Genomic DNA, 25,215 nt, shown 5'->3' on the forward strand with positions numbered 1-25,215 from the left:
AGTTAATAAACAATTCTAGGCAAGATCTTTGCTCCACTGAATTCACTGCGAGTTTTGTGTTTGTTTCTGCTTTTATACTCTTTGTGACAAAGCCTTTTCTGTCAGTCCAAGAGTTTCTGGATGTGTAGTGGAGTGAACCAGACTCTGTGATCTCAGGGAACTCGGTGTTGGCCCTGACCTGCTCCCAGATACCCCGAGCACCTGTACGGGGAAGAAAGCCCACAGGAGCTGGAAGTCTTGGAGGACAGACCCCTAGCCCCATCCTATTTTCCAGAGTTCGAAGTAACCATTTACCTATTCAAGGGGAATGTTGGGGAGAATAACAAATGCTTATAAAATGATGCAGTGATACAAACCGCTCTTTTGCTGATGTGGTTATTGGCTGAGCCTTTCTTTGTCCTCAGACATACAAATACGATTAGAAAAGGTTCCAGGGACCAGCTTCATTCGCCATCCAACTCAGTTAGGATTTTGATAATTAAGCAAATATATACACATACCATGTAGTTTGATTTGGATATGAGTATATATAACCAATACATTAGAAGTCTTTTCTAGAACATAAGACAACATTTCGTTTTAAAAATCTTTTAGAAACACATTAATGCTGACCATTATAATGCACTCTAATGCAAAGGAATCAATAGCCTTTACACCACAGATAGTTTATTGTACACAGCAAATGAATAATACAAAATTCAGTGCACTTAACAGCCCAATATTAGACTTCATAATTTGTATAAATCAGAATGCTTTTTGCATTTCCTGAAAGATAATACCACAAGTTGTACAGACAGAAACCTACTATTTATTCTTCAACCAATTAATTGTTTTTTTCTTAAATAAAATATTTGCAATCGATTTTCATGTTTTTATAAAACATCTGCCTCTTCAAATATTTGCTATAACCAAGTTCCTGAATTTGTTGCTAGAATGCAATGGAATTGTTCATACTGTAAATCTGAATTACAGGAATTTCATTGTTCGTTATTTACAGGTAAAGTTATCTCAGAATATATTTCATATTGCTATTGCTGGTAATAATTAATATGTGTTACGATAATAGCAAGAGTCTCCAAGTCAAATCAAGGCCCCTGCTGGGTGGAGTAACAGATGGAAAGTCCATTTTATTCTCCAGTTCTTCACTATGCATTTGACAATTTTAAATCCTATGTTCAAGAGGTCTTACCTCAAGTTGCATCTTTATTTATTATTCAGAATTTAACTTGGCTCTAGCATGAAAGGACATTATTTTGTGCTTCTCTCTACCCAGAAGGAAAACAAATTAACATTCCCAAGAAGGAAGCTGGAAGTGGATGTTTATTTGTCTTGTTATCCGCGTATCCTACTTTTCTGAGTCACAAAGAGTAAACAATTGGCTGGGTACTCTATAACTAGGCTGGGGAAGAATTTGTGTGTGCTACATTACATATTTTTAGTTACTGCTAGAGTTATGCAGTGAAGCATTGAGATGTACAGAAGCCGTTAAACTGAAACTAATTTATAAAAAGAATAACCTTTATTTATTTAAAAGGTAAAATATAGCTATACATTCCAGTCTGTGTATAATATCAAAATTGTAGATGATCTGTCAAGCACAGTGGCTTTGAAACGGCCACGACAATTTGAATAAAGTAAGCATCTGCCAACCATCTTGTCTTTCTGCCAAGAGAAGGCATAAATCATCATGTAAAATCCTACTGAAACTTCAGACCAATGCACGCCTCAAGTTTGGAGAGACGAAACATTCCCTTATAATCTGTGGTCAAAGGATAGACATTTGGTTTACAATAATTTAAAAAGATCTTTAAAACAACCTTCTATTTTGAAGAGTAGTTTACACTACTTCAGTACTTTTTAGCTTGTGAGGGTTTTTTGCCTTTCTCTCTCTTTCCCTGGCTCTGCAGGGTAGGCAACGGTAAATATTTACACACGGTAGGGCAAGGGGGAAGCTGCCCCTTGCCAGTTTTCCCATGTGCAGCCTCATGTGCAAACGCCTTCATTTTCCCTGTGAGAGGAGATGAACCACCCAGTCAGGCCCTTCCTCGCTTCACCAGGGACAGCCGGCAGCTCAGGCAGCTCCTGCCAGCCACCCGACGATTTGGAAACGGGAGGATCAGCCGCAGGATACAGCCTCAAGCCGGTCTTGGCACCGGCTGTAGGAGCAGCACTCATCCTCGCCGCTGCCAGGGCCGGGGGTGCGGGGAGCGGCTGCCGGTCCGGCGGCGCCGGAGCTCGGGGGCAGGACCGCAAGCGGCCGGTGCAGCCAGAGGCGCCTCCTGGGCTCCCCTCCGGAGGCGAGGCTGCACGGGGAGAACCGCGAGCCCAGGCCCAGCCACTCCGCGCCGCGACCAGCCGCTCTCCCCAACACGCTCAGGGGCCACGGACGAAACCCGGCGCCCTGTCGGGTTCCCGGCCCGTGCCCCCTGCGGCAGAGCAGGCCGCAGGGCAGGGCAGGGCAGGGCAGGGCAGGGCAGGGCAGGGCAGGGCAGGGCAGGGCGGTGCCATGCCTGCGGGGCGCCGGGCTCCCTCCCCGCACACACTGAGCGCAGGCAGCGCCGGGGAGGGGCGGCCCCGGGCCCGGGCCAGGCCGCCGGCGACGACCCGGCTGGGCGGACTGCCGCACCCGGAGGCGCCGCCGCCCCGGCCCTCACGAAGCCCTGCCCCCGGCGCATGCGCCACGGCCCCTCACCGCCTCCCGCTCGGCCGCTCTGCGGAGCAGGCGCAGGCGCGGCGCAGGCCGGGCGGGGGCTGGGCGCGCAGGCGCAGCGCGGCCCCTCCGCGCAGGCGCAGTGCGTCCCCGCGGCCGCGCAGGCGCCGCCCGCCGCCGCCTGTGTCTCGGCGCTCCCCCTGGCGCGGCGGCCGCGGCGCTGCTGCTCGGGCGGGCGGGGGCGGCCTGGGCTCCCGCTTCCGGTGTGGTGTCATGGCGGGCCCTGGGCGCTGATGGCTGCGGGGAGCTGAGGGCCCCGGAGCGCGCCAGGGATACGGAGACCCTCCCCTCGCCCGGCGCCTCTCCTGCCGCCCTCCCTGCGGGGATCCGCCCCCCTCCCTGGCCGGGCAGGCGGGGGGGACATGGCGGCCCACAAGCCGGTGGAGTGGGTGCAGGCCGTGGTGAACCGCTTCGATGAGCAGGTAGCGGGGGCGGCCGTGAGGAGGGGCGGCGGCGCGGCTGCCCCCGCCGCGCTGGGCCGGGGCCGGCGGGGGAGCGGGCGCGGCGCGGGGGGTGCCGGCGCCGCCGGGAGGGCTGGGGCGGGCCGCTGCCGGAGGTGAGGGGCCTCTGCGGGCCGGGGGCTGGAGGCGCGGGCCGCTGCAGGCGGGGAGGGGGCGAGCGGCGGGGGAGGCTGCCCCGCTCCCCGGGGCGGAGGCGGCGGGTGGGAGCGCTGCCTCCTGCCTTCTCCCCCGCCGCCGGCTTCCTGACCGCGCCGGGGGGCCGAGGGAGCTGGGCCCCCAGCGCCCGGCGCGGCGGCGGGTCCCCGCTCAGCCCCGGCCGGGGGGCGGCGGCTCGCTGCGCCCATTGTGCTGGGCAGGGTGGCTGGGTGGGGCCGGGTGCTGCCTGCCGGTCTGTTATCCCTTCAGCCAACCTGATGCTTCCCACCTCTTTCTGGAGGGGGGATCCCAGCCTCGGGGGTGGAGCGGCCTCCCCTGTGCCAGTCTGCTCGAGATGCAGTGGCGTATCAGTCAGTCCTGTGCAGGGAGTGGGGGGTGAGATGCCCGGTTCTGCTTCGCCTCTGCGTCCCCACCTCTTCCAAAGTGTGTCTGCTTTTTGTAGGCATTCCTCTGAAATTTACGTACTTGCTTTACATCATCTTGTTCATCAGAAAGGAGGTAAAGTCTCAAGAATGAGTTTAAGGAGGACTGTGTGAAACTGCTTAGGCAATTCTACCTTGTTCCCCATAGCACAACGGTGGATGTCAGTGGGAAATTTCATCCACATCACTGGGAGCACAGTTGTGTGGGATGAAGAGGGTTTTCTAGCCAATGGGATAGATATTTACTTCTCTTGACAAAAGTCAGTGCTGGTAGTTTGGAGAAGGATTTTCTGAATGGAAGGAAGCGGGATTTGTTGGCCTTAGACTTTGTATTCTCTGATCCGCATGCAGAAACTGCTTACTGGGATTAGGTGGCATGACTTTCTCAGTGGCGCTAAAGCTTAGTGCTTAGACTCTGCGTTTTTACGCCCAAGATGCTTTCCTGACATGTAAGTGTGAGCTCAGTTTAGGCTGAATGATCAGTTTCCGTGTCGTCGTCTCATTTTGCTATGCTGTGAGTACGGCCTTTGTGTCACACAAGACACAGCTCTGTGAGACCCTGTTCAGTGTAACATCTCCATCAAAAATGTTAAGCTGGTTCTATAGATTGAATTTTGTTCACCTGCCTTAAAATTATATGTCCCTCTCAGTGATGCTTGGCTTTTAACAACCCACAGAAAGATTGTGGCCTGGTTGAATGAAAATAAGCTGTTCCTTTTTACATTTATATTAAAGCTGCTGTAAATGAAGTTTATTTAAAAAAGGAAAATACCAAACTTTGTCTCTTGACATTAAAATGACGCAAATTTTTCCAATACATTTTAGGTATATTTGCATAGTTAACTTATCCCCCCCTCCCCTTATCTTGAGTCATAGATCATTTTTTCCATAAGCTTAAAAAGCATGGTACTGATTATGCTCCCAATAATGCAAGAAAATGTTTCTTTGTGTACTGGTGTTAAAAGGCCCTAGGCTTTGTCGTTTGCTTTGTTATGTATATTGTGGAATTGGGCTTGCCAACATCTGTTAGGAGTTAGGAACTTCAGCTTTTTAAACAGCATTATTTTTCTATACATTTTATGGGATGATTATAGATAGGTGTATCCTCTCCTGATGGGAGGAAAACTGTTCTGATTTTTAAGGTGCTAAAATATTGGAGTTGCAGGGATAATATACATCAAATAGAGTATTGACTGTTGTAGTCATAGTGTAGCTTGTGTGATAGGTGCTGTTTACAAGAGTTTGATTAGTTTATTGCATATTTTTGTTTAGCCAGTGCATTTTTTTTTATATTGTATCATCAAGTGAAGCAAGGATGAGACATTAATCTCTACTTTTTTGTGAGAAGTTTTCTCTCTCGTTTATTAATTTCAACTCGGGCTTCTTAATTTTGTTTGTTTGCTTTTAATTTCCTCTGCCTTGCCTAGTCTGGCAGTGATCTTCACGGTGGAAAGGTGACTGTTCTTAACTGAATACCCAAATGCCAGGTTATTGTGACACCATCGCTACTACTGAATGCATTGTCAATCAATGGTGATATTTGTGTGTTCCTTGTAACTCCTTATGTTTGTGTCATTATTAGGTAGTCATGTGGTTATTAAGTTATCTACTTGTTACATTTTAGACTGCTCATTTGAGGATCAAGTTCACACTTCATAAAAATATACTGAATATATGCGCATTATTTTAGTGGTGATAATGCATTTTTGAGTTTCTGCATCCTATGTCTGCCCTTCTAAATGCAGGACCTCTTGATTCAGCACTGAGGGAGCCACTACTTCTTATATCACTGGTATGTTTGAATAAGGAAGGGGAGCTCATGTTTGTTGTGGGTTATTTAGTGTTTGTTTTTTCTTTTTTTTTCCCTGCATGGGAGAAGACAAAACTTTTCAAGATTTCTTCCTTCCTTTACAAAGGAGGAAAATGTAACCGTCTTTCATCAAAATTTATAGATGTAGACAGGCTTTTCATTTGTTTGCTGAGTGCTTCATTTTAAAACAGATGAAACAACAAACTGAGAGGATGCTAATCTGTATTGAAAACAAGAAAAATCAGTGCAAACCAGTCTGTTCTTGTCTACTCTTGTTTATTGTTATAAATGCTGCTTTAACCAAAATCTGCTTTTGTGTGTACAATTCTGTGGGCCTAAAATGACTGGCAAGCATAGTTTTATGAATTAACCAATGACGGGCTCACTGAATAAATTTTTCAAGTATACTGCCAGTCTTGCCCAGCTGCGCTCACTTCTGAGACTACAACTGCTGCAGTGCACTCTTCTTTGAGCTACCCTTGAAGACTGTGTGAAGGTTTCAGCTGGTGCAGGAAGAAGCTGTTGATGGTACATGTGAGGCTAGATCACATTTCTTATATAGCACATATTAATTCTCTTGACTGATTTTGTATGTAGTACTAGTTGTTATATTTTTCAAAACTTTCAGTGATCAGGATAGAATTAGGCTGCAATAGCACGAAGAGGCTAGGCCATGTTTTAGTAAAGTTCTCTGTGATTTCAGACATAATCAGGTCTTTGTAAAATAAAATTATCTTTTTTCCTATGGAAGTGTTGACTTACAATTTTATGTACTGTATTTTTAAATGTGTTACAAGCTGAAACCATGGGAAGGCTGATACAGTAGTGAAATAGTTCTAAGCATAGTCAGAGAAGCCTTACTGCCTAAACCATTTAAATCTAGACTGCTTTAAAACTATCAGATATAATAAAAGGCATTAATCCTGTATAAACTTGTGGCAACTTAAGTGATTATGATGTGCTTTAAAGAAAGAAGCCCTTTATTATATGGATTATGGTTTAGGTTCCCAATTGTAGTTTATGAGGGATGATTGCTTTCAGTTAAGAAAGCTTTTGTAAAAACTGAAAGCCACTAGGAATGTTCCATTCTTACTTTCATTAAAAGGTGTTAAATTATTAAATAAATATAAAATATTCCCTCCTCCTGTTGATTCTCTCTGCAGCATTTGAAATCTATACAGAATGAGAGACCTGAAAAAGCACTGGCTGCAGGTACCAGCTTTGTGTTTTTCATTGCTGTTTTTCCTGTTGGCCTGTTAAGAAATCAGTAGTAATAACAGTTGTAATAAGTAGTAATAATAAAGTAGTAATAATAAGTAGTAATAAGTAGTAATAATAAGATATATTTTAAAGTATTTCACATGAGTTCTACTGACTGTGCTCCCCAAGTGAAGTGGTATCTTTTGCTGTAAGGTAAGTCTGGTCTGTGCAGGAGATGGAACTTTTTTCCACAGCTGTTCTGTCTGAAACAGATTTCCACAGGAGCTAAGAACTGAGACAGACTATAACACTGCTCTTCAGCACAGTGTGCTATTTCGTCTTTCTCTAACATAAACCTGAAGTAGCTTTGATCTTATTTTTCTAAAACAGCGTGTGTAATGTATTTCAAAATGAAGTGCTATACTGCACACAGATGGTGTCCTAAAGAATAGATAAAGGAATGGCCCACGTGCAACAGATGTTACCTGAGTCCATTAACGAGCTGCTGAAAAGCATCGAGATGATTTCATGATCCTTCCTTATTTAACACAGCAGTTTGTATTAACAGTATGGGTAAATACATGTTTGTTCACAGTACCAACTTCTAGTTAACCTTTTGAAAGTTTTTTTTTTTTTAGAGCAACCTACATGAAATATTTTCAGAGTTCTGACTTCTTCTGAAGGCATAGTTGTGAGACTCTTTTACTGGATAATGCCTCTTTAAAAGGTGACGCAGTGCATGTTTATAGTTGGGAGGAAGATACCTGTTGATTTTTAAAGAGATTTGTATCTGGTTCTGACAGTACTGATGCTGAGGAAGGAGTGGTGCTGTGCATGTTTTCTGTCTCTCACCGGTACATCTGTGTGTTACAGGCTACTGAAGAAGTTCCAAGAGATTATTTGAAAGGGAAAAGCTGGGTAGATTTCTATGCTGTTAAGGATAGCACTAGGGATTTTTTTCTAGAGTTATGTTTGTTACTTTCTCCTGAATCTGAATCAAAGGTACAAGGCTCAGATGCATTCAGACATCTGAAGCTGCTTCCTGAAAATGGTGAGCCCATTATAGACAAGTGGAGAATTTCCTTCCCTGAAGTGGATCCCCTGGAACGGCCTCCCACCTTCCCCTCTCCGAAGGTGATTTAGACCTTGGTGCTTTTCATGAGGTAGAGGTAGTGGAGCGAGAGGGCTCTGCAGTCTGCCACCACTGTGAAGTTGAACCTTGAAACTGCTGAACTGCGGAGTACCTGTGCATGGTTGGGTGGTGACTACTGTCTGTATTAAGAGGTTTGTCAGTGATTTCAACAGCTGTCATTCTGAACCTGTGGCAGACTAGGTTAATCTGTCAGATTTTGAATTCTTAATGTTCTGCAAAGTTGTGTCTTGCACAAAAAAGTTGAAATAGTGACTTTGTTTGAAGTGATAAAGCACTTACACTTGCTCCATAAACTCTGAAAATAAGATCATTAAATACAGTCTTTTACTAAATAGAGATGCTGAAACTTTGTGTTCGTCAGTTACAGGTGGTAAAGAAAAATCCATGGCTTAATGTTAGCCTTTCTCAGCAGGCTGAGTGGAATATCTTACAGACGTTCGAGCCTATTAGTGTTGTTCGTTTCAAATCAATGTCCATGTACATTTAGCAAAAGATTGTACCTTGTTGCATCAGACTAGAGGATACCTGAAACAGACCTCTACAGACATGGAAACCACCCATTTTTTGTAATAATTAACATCTGTGATCAAAGAAGGATTCCTTAACTGAACATTTTTGGATAAAAGTTCATCAGTCTCTAAACTGAGGCCACTTCCAAAGATCTGACAGTCTTGCATGCTATCAGATACCACAATGCTTTCTACTTTCTAAACAGCTTTGCAATTCTGTAGTAGCACTTACTTTAAAGTTTCAAAGCCAGTTTTTATAATTTGACTGCAAAGATCTTGTTAAGAATGCACATAAAATCTTTTTTCCTTTTTTCCTCTGGAATAGCCAAGTACTTGCCTTTTTTTTTTTTTTTAAATTTTAAATTGGTAAAGTTATCGTCTCACAAGTTTGAAGAGACTGAAACACTTTTATCTCCAGAAACAGATAGGCAAGAGTGATTAGGCATAGGAAAACCTTTGCATTTTCTCTCTTCAGCAGGATTACAGACCTCCTGGGTATCATGTAGACAGAAAATTGACCAGACGACTTGGGGCTGCCGACGCATTGTAGAATGGTTAATAACATATGCCATAGTAATGCTTAGGGGCAGTAATTTTTCAGATGCCAAACTTGTGTGTTGAAAAAGCTTTTGAAGCGCTGTTTTAGTATTATTTTCTAAGATGCTAGCAGCCGACCACGTGCTCTGATTCTGTGTATCTGTGAGTTGGCCTAGTCACATTTTTTTTTAAATGATGATATTTTTTAGTAATATTTGTGGTTAGTGATTTAATTTACATTTTTCATGAAGATGGAAGAATTTAATTTTACTTTGACAAGTTGAGAGAGGAATTTGCATCTTTTGTGTAATAAATATTGATTTTAAAAAAAAGTATCTTTTAATAGCCACTAGTTCAGCTGGATTAGTCTTAACGATCCTGTCGTCTTGGGGGTGTGTGGTTCAGATCTCTATTTCTAAGGTTTATCTGTTATTGTATGCCTTTTGGAAATGCAAAGAAAATAATAATCTCATTGCTTTTTCTCCTACTAATAGAGCTTTGTTATCTCTTTGCATTTAGTAAACCGTGTGAGAATGGTTCAGTTTCAGTATTGTATCAGTAGGGAATTGTATCAGATTTGGGAAAAGCTGTAGATAGATCAGCAGAGCTTCTTAAATTGAAGGAAGTCAGAAATGCATTTCTAGAAACACAGTTTGACTTAAACTGTCTATGTGGTCAAAAGATGTGTTTTAACAACTAGGGAGCTTGCATGGCTGGTGTAAGCTGGTAGATACTTTGATGCTTCATCTTACAGATTTGCTTTTCTAGTTGTTTCAGCGATACCTGATACACAAGATGAGTTGTGTCCTGAATTCAGGATACATTAGGTCTTGTACTGTGTTATTGCAACTGTCAGGCTCAGCTACTTAATGGCTTTTCCTTGTCTTTTGCAGCGATGTTCTTTTTTAATTCATCTTAAAAGATTTAAAATTTGGTAGTTGGAAAGATTCCAGATTTCATCTACCTATTTTGTCTTTGTCCACTGCATAAAATAAGGCAAATTATAGACCAAAATGCTATTGTTCCCTGTCCTCTGTAGCTTATTTGACACCTTAACAAGACGTAGTCAAACTGGATTAGAGAGAGAGGGGGTGTATGGCAGCATGCCTCAGTGTGGGTTGTATGTGCACCAGTGTAGTTATAAGGTTGTTGACTATTGCTTCCTATTTCAACGGTGAAAACAGCTGAATTAAAGTAGCGGACTATCCCTTTGCTAAACTCGGATGAGTTCAAAGTGGTGCATGTTTTCATAGTTTGAAGCTCCAGTTATGTTTAAGCTTTGTGCTTTAATTTCTGTTTCTAATTCGAATAAAAACTATACAGGAAACCGTTTGTGTCAGTCTTTCTTTTTTCTAAAATAAAATCAAAGGCAATGAAAGTCAAATTTCAACTTTTTTTTTCTTTTGTTTTTCTTTTTTTTCTTATAATGTTTAGATTGATAGATATTTGTATAGAAGTTAAATAGTTTCTTTTTGGTCACTCAACACTGGCACTGCATTCTGTTAGGGGACATATAATGATCCAGCATGTCAGAGTGCACAAAGGAAATAGCTGAGAAATAAAAAAACCCAAAACAACAGTGCTAATATTTCCTTTTTATATAGTTTCCTATTTCAAATTGTGGTATAAAAAGCAGTTTTACTTCTAGGTGACCTTGTTGCAGTGGCTGTTGTGGCAGGAAGCTCCAAAAGTGTGTAATACGATGTTTTTATAGCATGGAAGCATACAGAACTAGATCTATGACACAATTTCTTTGAGAGGCACTTCTGAAGTGTTTTATCACTCAGTGGTATTGAGCTTTTCTGCTGTTGTCAGCATGGGGACTTGAAAATTCAAATAAAAAGTACTAGTAATGGTGAAATTTTTTATTAAATGTATCTATCTTCCACTAATGACTTCCGAAAATGTATTGTAAAAATAACATCCAACAATGAAAACAAAGCTTGAGTCATAAATGCTGTTTGTGCTGCTTTTTCCAGTTTTAAAATGAGCACACTGAAATGCATCACACTGTTTTAAAGCATTACAATCTGAACACTTGCAAGAGAATTACAAAATGAAGTGGAAATTACCTTAATTGCCTTATGGAACTTGTTGCTATAGGAGGTTGTGCAGGTGAAAAGCATCAGACCTTCTGATGGAGAGGTGGTCCCTTCACGTGGTTCTCTGGATGGAGCGCTTGGTGCCAGAGATCCCTAAGCCACTGTCTGAATCGAGAGCAAGCATTCCTCATGGACCGTTCTATTGCTGTTGGGTCTTTGGTGTGATCTAGCATGGCAGTTCAGTCATTTTTTTAATTAAGAGTCAACCATTCTCTTAGGAAAAAAACAGCCAGTTTCCATTGTGATCCTGGTTTGTGGTACCAAAAGAACTGATACTTAAAACCCAAACCACAGTTTATATGGAAAGGAAATTACAGCTGGGCATAAAAACTAGGTAGTATATTAAAGAGGTCCATTTCCCTACAAATGGAAAATGTCAATGTTAAGTAGACTGCACTTAATGATGTAGTCAAAACTGTTGAAAAAAAATGTTCCAAGTTTGGGGTTCTTTGATACAATTCATCTAGCTTTTTAAATATGGGCCTTTTATCAACAAAGATAGCAATGTTAAATGGTTGGCAGAGATGTTCATGACTGCTGACAGCAGTTTAACTGGATGACAGTATGGAAAGTACCCTAACCAGTCCGCGGACGCCCCCAACCTGGAAGGTTGCTCTTTAAGCGTTTTGCAGCTGTAAAGCTGATTGTAATTCCTTGGAATCCTTCTTTTAACCTCTGTTAAATTCTCTCTCTTTCTTTTTTTTTTTTTTTTTAAAAGATGCCCTTTCTAATGCAAGAAGACTACATTGTGGCATTTACTTTGAGCTATCGGTATCTTTCAGAATACACGTTTATCGAGAATTCTAGTCAAAATTGGTTAAAACTTGTAGTAGCAATTAAAGTTTCTATAGATAGTGAATTCCTAGGTCACGCTTTAAAATGCAAATAGCACATGGGAATTATAAAAAGAGGTGATAATACTGATTTCTTTTTGTTCCCACATTTTTTGCTTTTTAAAAATATAAATCCTCAATTAAATGAGTTTTTCCGAAGAATCGCTTCTCACATTTTCGCGTGGTGGTTTGTAACGGGCCGACTCCAGTGAGGCGCGTGCAGGGGAAGTGAGTGCGTGCTTGGGAAGTGACTCGTTTGTGACCCTTGAAGAATTTGGGTACAGCATGAAACAACGTGCCTAGTGTTCACACAGTAGGAGAAACATCTCAGTTTTGTGCAGTCACTCTGAATCTTGTCTTTCCTGGAAAGATGCATTTCAAGTCTAGTTTTTACCACTGGGTGTTGGGCAAAGGTAGGTAACGTGGGGCTCACAAGTTGTGTTTGGCTTGCAAGTGCTTGAAGCGTGTTTGAGGCTGAGACTTCATCACCTGACTAGCGGTGGGGTGTGTTTGTGTGGGGACCTCTAAGTAACCCAAGTCCTTAGGGCCTTCGGAGGCTGTCGGTGGTGGTTCCTCCTGGGACTCGGTTGTACCTTTTGGCCAGTTCTGTCCTGCGAAGGAGTAGAGGACACGCATGGCACCACTGTTACCACCTTCCAACTCACCTGCTTTGTGAGCTACTCTGATTTCACCTCCTCTCAGGTTTCAAGATGTAGTTTTTTTTCTTGCAGGTATTAGCCGTGTGAAGATTTTTGGTATTTAACAAGCCAATTTTTGAAATAAAGAAACTTTTCTTCTCAGAATTCTGTCTTATATTTTTCTGCTCCTTTTGATTGCTTTGACATTTGGTTTGTAGAAAATTTATCACAAAATAGAGGTTTAGTTTCAATTTAGAAAAAGGAATAGGTGAACTTCAGTATTTTGTTTTATAGATAATTAGTAGAAAGATGAATGTAGAGAAAATGAAATAATGTGTTTGTAGTTATCTCTTGTAGAATCTTTTTCAAGGTTGTTTCTGGTGTCTCAAAAATTTTTAACCCATCTTTAAACATGTAACTTTCAATGTAAAAAAGCTTATAATGCTTCTCTCTCTTTGTAGCTTCCAATAAAGGCTGGCCAGCAGAATACCCACACCAAAGTCAGTACGGAGCACAACAAGGAATGTCTCATAAACATTTCCAAGTACAAGTTTTCCCTGGTCATCAGTGGTCTCACTAATATCTTAAAAAATGTTAATAACATGGTAAGTTTTCTAATTTTGGATTGTTGGGTGATTTTTCAAAATGGTTGTTATTTATCCATATTATACAATCTGCAGAGAGTCACTTGAAATTTAGTCAAATTGTTGCTTGCCTTTTACACTTAATTTTTTTCTTTTCATCCTCATGTGCTAAAGTTCACCAACAGCACTGAGCTGTGTTACATATAAAGGTGATGAGTTAGTGGTGGCAGAGAAATCTGAAGGAAGGTGGTGACTACGGGGAATCTTCTGTTAGTCATGGGAATGGTCTGTAGCTGGGAAGGTATGTGGCTAGCAAAAGAGTGCATACATAAAGGTACTTAATGCTACATTGGGTCTCTGAGCAATGTTTAGATACCAGTAGAATGTGCTGCTTGTTAGAAGGTGAGGGAGGAAGTTTTCCGTTGCATGGAAAGGTGCTTGGTTAGCTAGGGAAGCAGTGCTAATGAAGTCTACAGAGGAGGAATGCAGCAGGGCAACGGAGCTGGTGAGCAGCAGCACTAGGAGGTGTTTTTTTTTTCCCCCTCATCTGTCCTGCCAGAGCATGACCTGCCAGGAATCATTTTGGGAAAGAAAGAAGGGAAAAAGAAAGGAAGAGGGTTTAAAACTTAGGCTATTTGAATTTTCCAGGCTGTTTGGATATTTTAGCATTTGTGTGTGTGTCTATAAAATATATATCTATTTTAACAACCTGATGAATTTCAGTCAGAATCTTGTAAGAAAAATATTTGAAAACAATCTCTTGTCTAATACTGCCACTATAGACGCATACCTCCAAAGGGTTACCTTACTAGTCAGTAAGGAAAGTGAATGAAAAATGTTTGGGAGTGATACGCATCTCTTCCATTTACGGTTTGATATGGCTCGCAGCCTCTCATTAAACCACTTAATGTTGATACTTGAGGGCAGTACACTGGTGTGAAGGGATGAGATTCAAGGTGATTTTTCTATGAGTTCCCGAAGAGAAATCTTTAGAGCCAGGTGTCTTAGTAGATGGTTTCCTTCTGCATACTGTTTTCTGTTCTGCCTCCAAGGGAACCATAAAATGATTCCTGAAATCCATCAAAATATTTGACTCATCAGCATCACTCAAACTGTCTTTTAAAATAGATCTCAGTGGAACCAAAGAGAAGAGAAACCTAGAAGGAAAAAAAAAGAATGTGGATGTCCAGAGTGTGTTGACTCTAGAAAAATAACTATTACCATCAAGTTGGGTAAATGGAAAGTTTAGGGATCCTTTATGAGGAGAAGGATGCAGTTCATGAAGGTCTGGTTTTGGATTTTTCATGAGAAGAGTTTAGTTCATTGAGTTTTGAAGCCATGTGATTTGTGATCATGTGGAATCTCCACAAACAGGTAGCAGAACTAGCCAAACTGTAGCAGTACTTTTTTTTATGGTTTTAGTAAGGTAGTATGCAGTGAGGTCTTTTGAATGTCAGTTGTATAGAGACGTGCATCTGCTAAAACACTACAAAGGACTGATAAAATCAGAAAATAAGTTGCCCTACTGCTAGGGATTTTAGGCTGCTTAAAGCTACCTGTAATCCCTTTTGAGAGATTATTTAATAAAACTCCATAGGCATGAAAGAATGTGTTGATGTGTAAGGCGATTGTCTGATAAATGAGAGAACTATGCAGTTAAAACAAGTTTCTGTATATGATATATAGATTTTGAGAGGAAAGACCTAGCTAAAAATGTCAATAAAAAAAGTCAACATTTGCTTTGCACTGAGGAGCAAGACTTAACATTTTTTATGTTTGATGGACTGAGCTACTGTATGAATCAGCAATATTTTTGAAGGATTTCTATACCTGAAATAAAACAGACCAATAGACTGTCATAATGGTCTTACGTTTAGAAAAAAGTCTTGAGGGTTTGCATTCTGCTGAGACTTAGACTTAGTTGAGCTAACCTCTCAGGTGATTTAAAATACAGCTTACTTTGGGTGACTTCTACATGCGTTCCATGTGTAGGCAGTAGTACCAATATATTTTTGGCTAAATCTTTTCTGCTTTATTTTGCTGTCTTAATATTGCTGGAACTAGTCACTATTATTGGCAATAATACTGGGTGCTAGCTTAAACACCCAATGGAATTTTGCCTTCATCCTGTATCTGAAGTATGGCATCTTTTTGGAGGGTCTTGTGTGTTACTTCCTGTGGTCTGTGCTAAATTTTGCTACACTCTAAGAAGCTTGTCGATATGGATTTGTTGTAACATCGGTTCTATTAAGATGTTGGCAATGAAATACATAATTGGAAAAGAGTCAGCAGTAATTGGTACTAAAATAGTTTCTGAAAAGGTATAACCTTCATTTCTGAATAAATTATAGGCCTGATGAAGGTAAGGGGCTGCAGTGTACCTCCAGTCTTACTTTGCGGTAACTGTTCCTTATTAGATTGGGCATTGCAGATTGGACAAAGATATTTCTTCAGCAATAAGGTTTTAATTCCTATTTTAATCTAATTTTTGCTGGCTTTATTTCTAAGCTCAAAACCAGAGCGGTAAAGGAGCCATAACTTACTGTGCCACTTTGCTACATTACTTTAATGAGTTACAAGTCAAATTTCTGTCTCAGATGAATCCATATCCTTTCTACTTCTAGAGAATATTTGGAGAAACTGCTGAAAAGAATTTATATCTATCTCAGCTGATTATCTTGGATACACTGGAAAAATGTCTGGCAGGGGTGAGTAAGCTTGCATAAGCAATTGCTAAGCTGGAATCAAATGAGTTAGAAAGTACAAGTCAAATGCTTGTGTATCTATTATTACTGGTACTAAAGTTAAAACTTATCTGATTTAGAGCAAAGTAGGATTAATGCCATTTAAAAAAATACTAAAACTTCCTATAAATGCAAGTAGTTGATATAACTGATAAATTAAGGATTTGTGGGGTGCTTTTTTCTTGCCTAAAATTAGTGATTCTTTTTCAGCTAAATAGATTTAAGTAAACTTTTGAATTTGTCCTTCCCACTGCTCAGCTAATTTGTGGAGTTATAAATGATTTTCTGTTAATAATTTCTTAAAAAACATTGCAGACAACTGTACTCAGAGACATGTGTGAACTGGAGTAAGGCAAGACACAAACCCAAATGAAGAATTAGATGTGGTTATGAAGCTTCACTGGATTTTTATAAGCTTTGAATGCTTGTGGCATATTTTGCTCAGTATTTTTTGAATAGATGCATGAAAACATTTGCATCCCACAATTTTAACTGAAAAAGTAATGGGATAGTAAATCATGTTAAAAGTAGCAGATAATTCAGTACAAGTCTTTTTTTTAAAGTTATTTTAAGTTTTATGCTAGTAAGTTTTCTGCCTACAGTGTTGGTTTTTCTTTACATTTCTTAAAACTTTCATTTGGTGAAGTAGTTTTTTCTTGTACTTCTATATACAGCAGAAACTTTGCTATCACTATTCTAAAGATTACTTTTGCAGGTGTTTCCTAGATTACATTAGTTAACCATGTCCAAACTTCCACTGGGAGTCCAGTCCTGAGGTTTCCAATCAGAGCTGTGCTGCAAGGCAATTTGCTATTACCTTTGGGATGTAAACGGTTGTACAACTTACTGTGCTAAACTGTATAATTGCAAAGCCAAACCTCACTGTGAGCAAAATTTGCAATGGTTTATTCCTTTAACAAGAAAGGAATTTTTTTTTTAAAGCTGTATTCCTGGATGAATGTCATGAAATCATCTAAGCTCTTTGCTGTTTCCCTGCAACAGTTTTTGAAGGTTCTTTCTTTATAAGGTAATGACCTTAATATGGTTAGATTTGTCAAGCGGCATATCTTATATTACAGTACTAAAACAGTCTGAATAATTGTGGATTCTTCTAAATTCACAAAAGATCCAGGTAAATACATTTTCCAGAATAATTTTCAGCTTTTACTGAGGTAAATACCTCTTTTTGGCACTTTTTGTGTCTTTGATACAGTGAGTCAAAAAAACTGTTTTAACTTCGGAAATTAATTCTTTTAAAATATTTCTTATATGCATATTGTTTGAAACGTTAGTGGTTTTTTCCTGATAGATGATGATATTTGAACAACCTAAAATTGTGCTGAATACTTCTTGCTTTGTCAACTCAAATGAGAGCAAGTTGAGCCAGTGTATGTTTAATAAGACTGAGCCAAAGTTCTATACAAAGAGCGTTGTGTTCTGTGATATCTTCAGACGTATTTCTTACTTGCTGTTCTTGCTCAATGTTTCATCAAGTTCTCATGGCAACGGGACTCAGGTCAACTAAGTGGGAGTCTCTGAAACTTCCCAATTCCCTATGGTAAATTCACTGGTAGAATTTTAGAAAGCTTTAATGCTGACCCTTCTGTTAAAACTTGCTCTTAGTAGAGCAAAGTTTCACTTTGAATTCTTTTGTAAATAGTTTCCTTATGTCTCATACTGTGCAAACTGGCAAAAATTAGAATTTTCTTTTGCAGGAAAGTTAAGCCATTTTTGACTCATATAGAGCAATCCCAGGCAAGAGCAAGGGAGAAGCACCTCTTTTTCGGTTCATTTTTTTATATAAAATATTTGCTGTCAAAATATAGTGGTTAGAATAGTACCCAAAGGAGAAGTAAGGGTGGGTCTTTGCCCTTTGAGCTTCCATTCAAAGCCAAGATAGTTAATGCTCTACTGCTAATACTTTACACAGATCAACAGGGTGCACTCATCAAAAGAGAAATGTGTTTTACTTCAATAACTAGTTTGATATTTTGCTTGATACTTGATGACATTGATCAACTTGGTGTCCTACGTATTTTGGAGACTTAACTGAAAATGTAAGATGGTTTGAGTGATATGGGTTATTGTTCAAATGGAAAGAAGCCTTTTCTGTGTAGACTTACACTGTGGTCAGTGGTAGCCTTCAGGCAGAACTAGAAAGTTCAGATTCAGGTCCTGTGCCTGCTAGGGGCAGATCCTCCATTTTTTTGCCTCCAAACCTACAAAACGGAATTTCATGAAATACTGAATGTTTATTTTTAGCAACCAAAGGATACCATGCGACTAGACGAGACTATGCTGGTAAAACAGTTGCTGCCAGAAATCTGCCACTTCATCCACACTTACCGTGAAGGGAACCAGCATGCAGCTGAACTACGAAATTCTGCCTCTGGGGTTCTTTTTTCCCTTAGCTGCAATAACTTTAATGCTGTGTTCAGTCGCATTTCCACCAGGTAGGTGTTTTTCAGAAGCCTGACTTAGTGTGTTAGAAGATCTACTGAATACTGGTGTCTAGAACATCTGTCATGAATTGTAGTCTTTCTAATTTCAGAGAAGTTGACTGTTTAAATGATATTTAACAAGATAGTTCTTACGTGAAACCCCCTCTACCTTTCAAAATTTTACTTGAGTTTCAGGTTACAAAACAAACCTGTTTCATATCCATTGTAGGTTAGTGCTAGCATATTTTCTGTGAGCTGCATTTATTGCTTTTTTTAATCTGCTTTCATAAGGACAAGTCAAATGCTGTTGTAGAGTGAAAATAATAAAAATGATAACGCAGCTGAATAAGTTGAATAAGTTCTTGTGGGTGCAAGGTGTTTTGGAAAAAAAAAAGGATGCTGAAGATAATGGGTTGTATCCATTTACTTAAGAGTTTAGAATGCAAAATTTCTGATTGTCTACAGCTCTGTTGGTGCCCCAAGGTTGTTTTTATTCCTAATTTTTCCTGCTTGAAGGCTTTTATGTTAAATCTGTCTTATGCTTGAAGGGGACAAAACAGCTGGACTGTGTGTTAGTTGTTGGAAAAGACCCATTTGTCTTCTGACTGACTTGCGTTTCACAGCACATTTACTGTAAAAATAACTGTCTCTTCTGCTATTCTGAGTGAGAAGAGAGACAGGCCCAAAGTTTCCGTCTATTCTTTGCTCTTTTTGCCCTGTTCCAGGTCTTTCTGATGCTTCAGCGTTTGCCAATCCACTAGAGTTGTGTATTAAGCTTTTTGTTATGGAAATACTTTGATGTTTTTTTGAAGGTTGCTTGAAGTAGCTTAGCTCTTATCACACATTGTTACAGCTAACATCATCCTTGATTTATTAGAAGTGGAGCTTGGGCAGCCTTATGTGGTCGCATAGCAATGGGTGTGTCAATTTAATTGAAACAAAGATTTATATATTCCTTTTAATGTAAAAACAATTCCTTTCCAACATTTTGGAAAATATTTGCATTTTAGAAATCAGTCTAGAATTATTTAATGATTTGAAATTTTAAGTATTTTTAAAACTTTTACAGAGCCTTTAGTAACTTCTGTTTCAAGAACATAGGCTTGGCAGCTAGCATGGAGGATGTGGTTTTACTCAATAGGTTGATTATGTTTTGTTGCTTATGGAAATGGAAACAATTTCTTTTGCTCCTTTTATAGGAAGTATTTTTCATTTGAAATTTTTTGACTGTCTTTGAGTCTAGTCCGTGGATCTATATTTATTCATATGTCTGTAGCATGGTTTAGTTCTCAAGTTCCGAAGCCCTTCTTACCATCCATTTGAGCTGGAACACAGTGTTTTTTCCCTAACCTGTTTTTCACTTCCAGATGGCTTGTACATAAATAGTTAAATATTTGACCAGTTGTTGCTGATCTCCACAGGGGTCAGCTTGCCGACAGTCAGCATTGCTGCTCTTTTGACCTGTGCTTCCTGTTTAGGCATATTTCTAGGCCTTGTACAGCAGCTGGGGGATTTTTGGCACGAAAAGCACAGCAGTGGGGACATTCCCATTCCCAGCGAGGGCTGTTAAGTTTCCCTGGAGTTGAAGAAATGAAGAACTGCTTTTGTGTGTAGCCCTAGAAATCACATTCCATGTCTAAAATACATCTGTAGCTTTGGAACAAGACATGGCAATCTTTAGTTTGTGAGAACATATGATTTAGTTATTAGTGGCTCAGTGTCTGATGAGATGTTTAGTAAATCATCTAATACAAAAGTGTGAAAAGATGCCATTGTGTTTAAAATGGTGTGATTAAGCTTCATCCTGTTTCTTTAGGCCAGATAAACATGGACCACTTTAGCTTACGAGGAGTGGTTGCAGCTCACTTCAGTGATATTAAGTACCATCAGTCACTGCTTTACCCTTGAGAAATTAGCTGGGGCAAGACTTGCTGTTAAGGAGCAGTAGTCTAAAGGTGTCATGATTCCATAAATTTAATATTTAGATGAAAAGATTACAAGATTACTGCTACAGTATGGTAGATAACAGAAGGATTTAGGCAAATTTTGGGCATAAACAGTCTTTCACCAGATGGTATTGGTATCTTGTAAGACTCATCACTAGTATTTCTAGATCCATTTTCAGTATGAGTTGGAATAAGACTATAATATTAACTCTTAGTCATGCAAGGTCATCTTTCATTTCCAAACCTGGAAAAGTTTATCTGAGGAGATTGCATTATATGAGGAGATCATATAATATTCCCCTGCTATTCAAATGTATAGAATCATAGGTATGTGTTCATACCTATCTGACATAATCTGATTGAGAAGTTAGTTTACTTTGCATATTTTTAGATTACAGGAACTGACTGTTTGTTCAGAAGATAATGCTGATGTTCATGATATTGAACTTTTACAGTACATCAGTGTGGATTGTTCAAAACTAAAACGACTCTTGCAAGGTATGATTTGAGCCTGTGTTTTGAAATATTCTTACCTGAATATGGCTAGTTAGAGATGACACAATGGTATTGATAGGTATATCTTTTTGTTGCTGTGTTTTACTCCAAATAGTCGTATATTTACCAAAATATTTAAAAATACTTAAGTGGCATAAGGACTTTGGTTTAAAAATTGCTTTGCACTTCAAATGTCTTTTATAATCTGCGTTGCTTTTTAGAAGCAAGTTTCTTTTCTAAATGCAGAAATGTTTTACCTTTACAGAGACTGTATTCAAGTTTAAAGCCCTTAAGAAAGTAGCTCAGTTAGCTGTTATCAACAGTCTTGAAAAGGTAAGTATTTTAATATTTATCTTCTGTTTCATTACTTATTTACCAACTTTATCTAACTTGGGAATACTTGCAATTCAGTAATTTACTATAAAATATATGTTGGTGCATCCCTTCGATGCATATATGTTTTGCAAGAAATGTCAAGTGATTAGAAGTAGGAGTAAAATCTCTCTTCATTTAAATACATAATTCAGAAAAAATATGTTTAAGCTCTGGAATGTAAAGATGTTTTGCATTATCTGCAGGCATTTTGGAACTGGGTGGAAAACTATCCTGATGAATTCACAAAGCTGTATCAAACACCACAGACTGATATGGCTGGTAAGGCATAACAAATGACATAGTGTTCAAAAGTTGGTTTCTCGGACATTCCCACATTCATTTGCATTTTGTGCCCTCTTTGCGTCTTGTGCAGCCTGCAAGTAAGAAACAAATTTCTGTCAACCTTTGTCAGGGCAGGCAAGGATACATTGTGCTCTCTTTTCTCTCCTGACTCACCTCTTAAAGAGATTCATTCTGTGGTTCACAACACAAAGAAATAAAACCTGAAAGATGGAAACTCTTTAAATACATATTCTTCATCTTGATATAGGAAAAAAAACTTAAGAGAACATCACCTGTATTTGTCTCTAGTCAAAAAGAGAGGAAAATTTATATTTTCAGGTAAACCATGTCTTTAACTGGGTTGAGACCATTTTATCCCCAGTAATGTGCAAAACAGAACTTTTTTCTGTGTAGGTGGAGGTATTGCTCTGCTCTTTTATACCTATTCTTTACCTTTTCATAATTAACATTGGTATTGAACTTGGCGTTGTATTTTATGCAGATTGTGCAGAGAAGTTGTTTGACTTAGTGGATGGCTTTGCTGAAAGCACAAAACGTAAAGCAGCAGTTTGGCCACTGCAAATCATACTTCTGGTCCTGTGTCCAGAGATAATCCAAGATATAGCAAAGGATGTGGTAGAGGAAACTAAAATGAACAAGGTAAGAGAAGAAAAGTATCTGAATTCTGGTTCTGGTTTCTAGAGGGTGCTTGTCTTTGCTTATTTTGTATTTCAGGTGTATTTTATTTTGTCTTTCCTGCCTAGAAAGCACATTACAATTCCATATGTAAATTTCTGCACCCTTTTTAAGTTCTCACCTAACATATGTTCTTTCACTGTCAGTAATTCATACAGATAGTGTGTCCCAAACAATGTTATTTCAGAACTTCTACATCTCCTTGGAGATTTGAATCCTAGTGTTGTGATTTCCCCTGCCTCCACCAGTAGCAAACTTAGCGTTGCTTCTGGCTGGCCTGTATTGTACTGATCTAGGTTTCTGCCGTGTGTGTACTGTGTGTTCCGTAACTGCAGTACCTGTAGCAGATGTTGAATTTGTTGTGGCTGCAAACATTATGGTTAAGAGTAAAAAACCATCTATCTTTGTGCCATTCTGATTGCCCTAGGTTGTTCAAAATTAATGTCTGTAATAAACATAACGTTTCTCCAGAATGCTGCATCAAGTTGTTTTTTGCAATCCCAATATCCATGATTTCTGATCAGAAAATGCAATGGGTTTTGGTTTTAATATTTAAGGATCTAAAAATCCTGACCACAGATTACCAAAGCCCTGGTTATAACTATTCCTGATTTGAATTCTGCAGAAACTGTTCCTGGACAATCTCAGGAAAGCGCTTGCAGGCCACAGTGGGAGCAGACAGCTGACTGAAAGTGCTGCTATTGCTTGTGTTAAACTGTGCAAAGCATCTACCTACATCAACTGGGAAGATAATTCCGTCATTTTCCTGCTAGTGCAGTCCATGGTAGTAGATCTTAAGGTAAAAATGTCTGTTTCCTAATTGCAGTGAAGAAATTTGAATTTTCAAATACTGAAATAAACTTTGAATTTCTTCTTAATTGAATACCGTAGTGTTTTTCAGTGGAAAGTTTTGTATTGAAAATAGACAAGAATAATCTTGGTATCTGATTTATATATTTATATTTTTTTGAAATATGTAGAATTTGCTGTTTAATCCAAGCAAACCTTTTTCAAGAGGCAATCAAAATGCAGATGTAGACCTTATGATTGACTGCTTAGTTTCCTGCTTCCGCATAAACCCTCATAATAACCAACACTTCAAGGTGAGAACACTACTTACTGGTAAGTCATTCTCCACATACTATTGATGACCTGTCAATTATAAAAGATATGCTAACAGCAGCTGGAAGCTCATAAATAAGTTCAACTGTATAAATGTCCCTTAGTAATAAATCCCTGCATGTTTTCAGAAATCTTTTCTTAGCTGGTTAGACTTTCTCATGTTTAGATTTGACAGCTCTGTCAATTTAATAAAAAGGCTCCAATATGTTATTCAGTGTGATAAGAAAAAAATTTCTTAAGTGGCTTTTATGTATTTTTATTGTAGATCTGCTTGGCACAGAATTCCCCATCAACATTTCATTATGTACTGGTAAATTCGCTCCACCGAATAATCACAAATGTAAGTTCTGGAAGTATTTAATCAGCCCAGCAATCTGTGGCTTCTATTCAGATCAATATCTGCTTATTAAGTACAATTTGAATAGTAGACCAAATCTTGTCACCTGTATCCATGCAACAAGAGTTGTTTGCAAGTAAGGAAGGACATACAAATCTTTGTTCATGCTGTCCACCAGTTGGATTCCCAGTTTGAAAGCTTGTATTCCAGTATAAAATTTCAATACAAATACGTTTTAATACCCTCTAATGTAGGATGACGAATGAATCTCATGTTCTCTGGTTTTATAATAGGTACTGCTTTATTGAGACATGAAAAACACTCTCAGGACATTCATTGTTACACCACCTTCTACTACTTCTAGTATATTGACATGGGAACTTAGGGGAAGAGCTAGCCTCATGGCTTTCCTCAGGGATTTGATCCAGTATGAATTTAAATAGTGTAAAATTGTAGTAAATGCTGAGTGCCAAAAAGTTTTGCAAGTTTGTGCAGTTGTTCGTCTTCAATGTGTTTTGTACTTTGTCACTAAAATACGACTTTAATTTTCATACTGTTCAGAAATACTTTCCTGATCAGTATGAAAATAGAATCAGTCAGTGTTGAGCAACCAGCCTTACTTAATTTACATAACAGTTTCTATTTCATTTATCCCAACTAAGTATCAGGCACTTGACAAGTAGGGGAGAAAATGCTACTGTAGATGTGGTGCAGTAATACAGCTTTTCAGATATTATCAAGGGCTTAAAATACCAATTCTCCATTTTGTTTAGAGTATCACAATTAATTGAGAGCACACTGTTTGTTTTGAAGTATTACTTACTAGCATTCAGTATCCTGAAATCTACCATGGTTTCCTGCATTCATGGTTTCAGAGTTTGCGCTTGTTCAGAAAGAAGAGTAGTATAGTAAGCAGCTAAGTTGGAAGTATTCTGTTACAACTCATTTAAATATTATGAGTTTTATGGTGAGAATGCAAAATTAACGTATCGGTAATACTGTGTAAAATACTCGTGTAGAGATTAGTTAGACTACAGCTTTTGTAACTTTTAGAGCTGTAAAATAAATCATAATCTAACTCATCTATTACCAGTTTACTGTTTGAGCATTTCTGTGTTTTCATTTTAGTCTGCGTTGGACTGGTGGCCCAAGATCGATGCTGTGTACTGCCATTCCATGGAGCTTCGCAGCATGTTCAGTGAGACACTTCATAAAGCTATTCAAGGCTGTGGGGCACATCCAGCAATTCGCATGACTCCGGTAAGACTTCTAAAGAAGCTGTTAAAACACAAACATGTTGTTTTTCCAGTGTCTCCATTCCATTCCTGCTTTTTTATTCATTAACTTTAGACTGGAAACTAGAGGGGGGAAGAACATTGCAATCCAAAAAGCAACAGAGCGCCATACATGCTCTTGCAGGTTTTGCTGTATTGACTAATTGTTTCTAGTCAGTTAGTGATGTATGTTTCTCAGTTTTCATACTGCTCTTAAACTGGCAACATAGAAGTATTTCTTCTGTAACTGTCCTCTGTGGCTAACCGTTCATTTTAAGCTTCCTGCGTGCGTAGCTAGGTAATATGTCCATTCTTGTTTAATCTGAAAAACAAAAGCATTCTGTATGTGAAGATAATTTCTGAAAACTGCAATGCTTTTACCGTGATT

General features: G+C 39.3%; 1 protein-coding gene across 24 annotated transcripts in view; it reads left to right on the plus strand.

Annotated features, from left to right (window-relative positions):
• The first annotated feature begins 2,802 nt into the window (after positions 1-2,802).
• NF1 (neurofibromin 1) overlaps positions 2,803-25,215 on the plus strand; it is a 106,173-nt gene continuing 83,760 nt past the window's right edge. For 8 of the 24 annotated variants that reach the window (XR_012676532.1, XR_012676533.1, XM_075168309.1 and 5 more), the window contains exons 1-12: positions 2,853-3,132; positions 12,993-13,136; positions 15,740-15,823; positions 18,122-18,312; positions 20,638-20,744; positions 21,007-21,074; positions 21,320-21,395; positions 21,901-22,058; positions 22,720-22,893; positions 23,075-23,197; positions 23,482-23,556; positions 24,682-24,813. Coding sequence is in view for 20 of the 24 variants with exons in the window: in XM_075168309.1 (XP_075024410.1) it covers positions 3,073-3,132; positions 12,993-13,136; positions 15,740-15,823; positions 18,122-18,312; positions 20,638-20,744; positions 21,007-21,074; positions 21,320-21,395; positions 21,901-22,058; positions 22,720-22,893; positions 23,075-23,197; positions 23,482-23,556; positions 24,682-24,813 (1,392 nt within the window). In the remaining 4 variants the exon portion in view is untranslated. Of the gene's footprint in view, positions 3,133-5,494; positions 5,542-6,722; positions 6,772-12,992; positions 13,137-15,739; positions 15,824-16,801; positions 16,887-18,121; positions 18,313-20,637; positions 20,745-21,006; positions 21,075-21,319; positions 21,396-21,900; positions 22,059-22,719; positions 22,894-23,074; positions 23,198-23,481; positions 23,557-24,681; positions 24,814-25,215 lie in introns of all 24 variants that reach the window. The other 16 variants (XM_075168296.1, XM_075168304.1, XM_075168303.1 and 13 more) reach the window with 9 other exon arrangements.

Source organism: Calonectris borealis, chromosome 19 (assembly GCF_964195595.1).
Source record: "Calonectris borealis chromosome 19, bCalBor7.hap1.2, whole genome shotgun sequence".
Taxonomy (NCBI): Eukaryota; Metazoa; Chordata; class Aves; order Procellariiformes; family Procellariidae; genus Calonectris; species Calonectris borealis.